This window comes from Eurypyga helias, unplaced genomic scaffold (assembly GCF_000690775.1).
Source record: "Eurypyga helias isolate BGI_N326 unplaced genomic scaffold, ASM69077v1 scaffold37365, whole genome shotgun sequence".
NCBI lineage: Eukaryota > Metazoa > Chordata > Aves > Eurypygiformes > Eurypygidae > Eurypyga > Eurypyga helias.
The window spans coordinates 1-353 of NW_010251488.1; the positions used below are offsets into that span (position 1 = coordinate 1).

General features: G+C 56.7%; 1 protein-coding gene across 1 annotated transcript in view; it reads left to right on the plus strand.

Moving 5' to 3' along the window:
- Window positions 1-247: 247 nt before the first annotated feature.
- PRPF3 (pre-mRNA processing factor 3) overlaps window positions 248-353 on the plus strand; it is a gene marked incomplete at its 5' end in the record, with an annotated part of 6,074 nt that continues 5,968 nt past the window's right edge. Inside the window, one exon of the mRNA XM_010152046.1 lies at window positions 248-331. Within this exon, the coding sequence (XP_010150348.1) occupies window positions 248-331 (84 nt within the window). The remainder of the gene's footprint in view (window positions 332-353) is intronic.

The following is a 353-nucleotide window of genomic DNA, read 5'->3' on the forward strand; positions in this document are numbered from 1 at the left end:
CGGCTGCCCGTAACGCGACGCCTTCGTGCCAGCAAGGTTGGGGCATTCTGAGGAAACGCTCTTGGCGGAGTGCCTGTGCTGTTAGGTTCCTCCTGGGTCGCTGGAGGGTGTTGGTTGTGGCGTTTTGAGCCGATTCTTGTCTTGCTGGAGCTTATGTGTGCATGTTTGCAGCTGTAACAGGGTCCCCAGGACCCCTTTTCTCCTGATAGCGGGAAGAAAAACTCGCTGTCCGGTTTTCCCTCCACAGATCAAACAGATGATGGAGGCAGCCACCCGGCAGATCGAAGAGAGGAAAAAGCAGCTGAGTTTCATCAGTCCTCCGACACCACAGGTACCGGCTGGAAGCAGCAGGC